The sequence below is a fragment of the Acartia tonsa genome, chromosome 7, assembly GCF_053477335.1.
Source record: "Acartia tonsa isolate MP-2025a chromosome 7, ASM5347733v1, whole genome shotgun sequence".
Classification (NCBI taxonomy): Eukaryota; Metazoa; Arthropoda; class Copepoda; order Calanoida; family Acartiidae; genus Acartia; species Acartia tonsa.
The window spans coordinates 46,569,444-46,572,450 of NC_137266.1; the positions used below are offsets into that span (position 1 = coordinate 46,569,444).

Here is a 3,007-nt window from a genome sequence, read left to right on the forward strand (position 1 = left end):
TTTTAAAAAATGGGACCTGAATCAAGGCTATAATAAACCGAACCACCCTTTTATTTGGCTCCTATTTAAAGTTAGATTATAATTAGGATAGCATTTAATAATTAAGAATAACAAAAAGTTTACTAATCAATATTATATTACTTGGATGTTTCACCAGATTTTCGTGTATTCTTATAAAGTGATAGTTGTAGCTGGCTAAAGTAGCAATATCCCCGTTACCATTTACTGTATGAACAAGGGCATCAATGGGGGTCGTGATCACCGTAGGCACCCCCAAAGTTTTGTAGTTTGAATTTTTACACCCCCAAAAAATTCAAAAGCTTGGACGACCTTTCCAATAAATAAAGTCCGTATTAGCAACCTAAATTGTTATTGACGACAAATGTTCCTCTGTTAAACGGGTTCAACTTAGTATCAAATTGGAAGAAACATATTTACACTCCAAAATTTATTTATTAAAACACAAATGAAATAAAACAGGTAATCACAAAAGAGATAGAAAAAAAACAAATTAAAAAAGATACATTTAGAAATAAAAAATCCAGAAAAGAAAATAATAATTTTGATTATGTAAATTTAAGTTTATATATTTTGAGAAGATATAAAAAAGTATTTTTTATGATCGTTTTATGCATACGGTACATAGTTTTGATAAATTCATACTAAATTTTGAAAATTATTTTTATTATGCCTTTGGAAACGAAAATTAAAAGTTCAATTAAATCCAATTGTTTCTGATGAAATTCTAATTTCTAAACGACTATGTTAGATATAGTTTATACTCACAATTTAAGAAAAAAAGAAAATTAGTCAGAAAAACATTCGAGACATTGCTTTTACACACTGCGCTATTAAAGATCGGATAATTTTGGTTAGAAAAGTTGTTTCCAAAGAAGAAAGTTTATCATTCTAAGATGAATTTTTGTTGAAAATCAAATATTGATTAGAACTTATATTAGTTATATATCGCATTGTATTATAGACAGCTATCTGCAGATATTAAAATATAAGATTATAACCAGTTTTGGTAGACATGAAGGGCCAAAGGCCTGGTCTAACAAAACTATTGTTACTTAATGATTTTATTTCAATATTCACGGAAAATTGTCTGTTATACGATGCTATACATGATGTTTCAGTGCGGCTAAGGAACTGATTATAATTCAGCGGATAGTAATCGGTTTCTAAGCCGTACTTAAAAATAGATTCCGAATTTGCATATTTTTTTTAATATCCGTCTTCATCATAATCTTCATCAGAATAGTTGTCAGATCCAACCTCCTGAAAATATTAAAAATAAATTAGAATAGATCCCCTGGAAATTTATAATTTTTGAAAAATTTTAACTAATTACTAAATGTACAAATAAGAAGCGCTGAAAAATGTCAAGTGTGACGTCATAAAAATAGTATATTATCCATCTTTCCAACTTCTACTCTCATCTCTCCTTTTTAGACGTAATTTTATGACGTCACACATGACACTTTCTAGCAAACTTCAACAAAGAAAATTTACAAAGTCATAAATTAGGTCAAAAACAAATAAAATGTGTTAACTAATTTTTCGCCTAACCCAGTTATTATTTACACCAAGTTGGCTTACGTAGAAAGGGTAAAAATAAATTAAGAGTGCTTTCACACAAAGCGTATTTTATGCCCTGATACACCCCTCCACAGCATAGATATTTTTCAATAAAGGGGACTATCCACGAACAAGAGCAAGTGATTTTAAGCACCTTCCAGTATTGATCAATAACATTTTTTTAGTGAATATACTAGGTTTATGTTTAATATTTCGTTTATCGTCTAAAGAGTTATGCTTCACCATAGTATCATTTGAAAAAAACTTTGAAATGTAAATTATTATTTGATACAATATCATCAAATGCTTTGTTGAGTTTTAAGGACAAAAAAATAAAAGCATCAAATGCTGTAAATTGCAAAAGTGCATTAATTAAACTGTTTAAAATATTACAAGCTATTAACCCTTTTTCTAAATATACATTTTTAATCAAAATAATAGACTTTGGTGTCAAAGTTTTTAAACAACAGTTTGAACTCATCAAAACATTTGATGATATTGCACTTAAAAATGCTTAACATTTTCAAGTTTTTTCCATATAATACTATGGTGAAACCTAAATTTTTAGTCAATAAACCAAATATTAAACATAAACCTAGTATATTCACTAAAAAATGCTATGGATCAATGCTGGAAGATGCTTAGAATCACTTGCTCTTGTTCGTGGATAGTCCTCTTTTACTTTTCTTAGTTATTTTCAAAAAAGAAGCATTTAAGGGGTGTTTTTCCAGTTTTATCCCCAGCTGTATATGCATGCATGCACGACCCTAATATAAAATATTATTCTACATAACCTCTTTATTCCTGGTCAGAATAATAATTGTCAGAACCAACTTCCTAAAGTAATCCAAGGTTAACCCTAGTCCTCTGTCGTTTTAATACTTTCTTTTAGAATTCTTTTTTTAAAATCTGCACTAGCGGCTTTGTCCCTTTCCTTTCCCCTCCCCCCCCCCCAAAAAAAAAAAAAAATAACATAATAGTACAAAATTTTTACCCTTGGGTCAATGTTTTATTTAATTTAATGCCAAAATTTGTGTAGTTATTAGGTTACTAATTAAACTTAACCTCGTTAGATAGTAATATCAAAATATGTCTATGAAGAAGACGACATTTCATTCGATGTCCTATTTCGATTTAGAAAAAATATTTACCAATATACAATTGTGTGCTTAAAACCCTTCATAAATTATATTTTATATTTGAAATAGCTTCCTGATTTTTTTCTATTCGACATAGCTCCCTACAGCTAAAATCCTGCCAAAATTCAAACAAAAGTTCTTTAACAGTTGCAAACTAGCAACTATCAAAAAGTTTTGTATTAAACGAGCAGATTCAGACTGACATCTAACTTCTTTATATTACAGGATTATCAAACCACCTAAACCAAACTTTTTCCCTCGAAGGATTAGGGTTAAATAATTTTATT

General features: G+C 28.8%; 1 protein-coding gene across 1 annotated transcript in view; it reads right to left on the bottom strand.

Annotated features, from left to right (window-relative positions):
• Nucleotides 1–433: 433 nt before the first annotated feature.
• The window catches only part of LOC145323864 (tubulin alpha-1 chain-like), a 24,588-nt gene continuing 22,014 nt past the window's right edge, over nt 434–3,007 (bottom strand). The window contains exon 16 of the mRNA XM_080166448.1: nt 434–1,281. Coding sequence (XP_080022574.1) covers nt 1,228–1,281 — 54 coding nt within the window. The 3' untranslated portion in view covers nt 434–1,227. The remainder of the gene's footprint in view (nt 1,282–3,007) is intronic.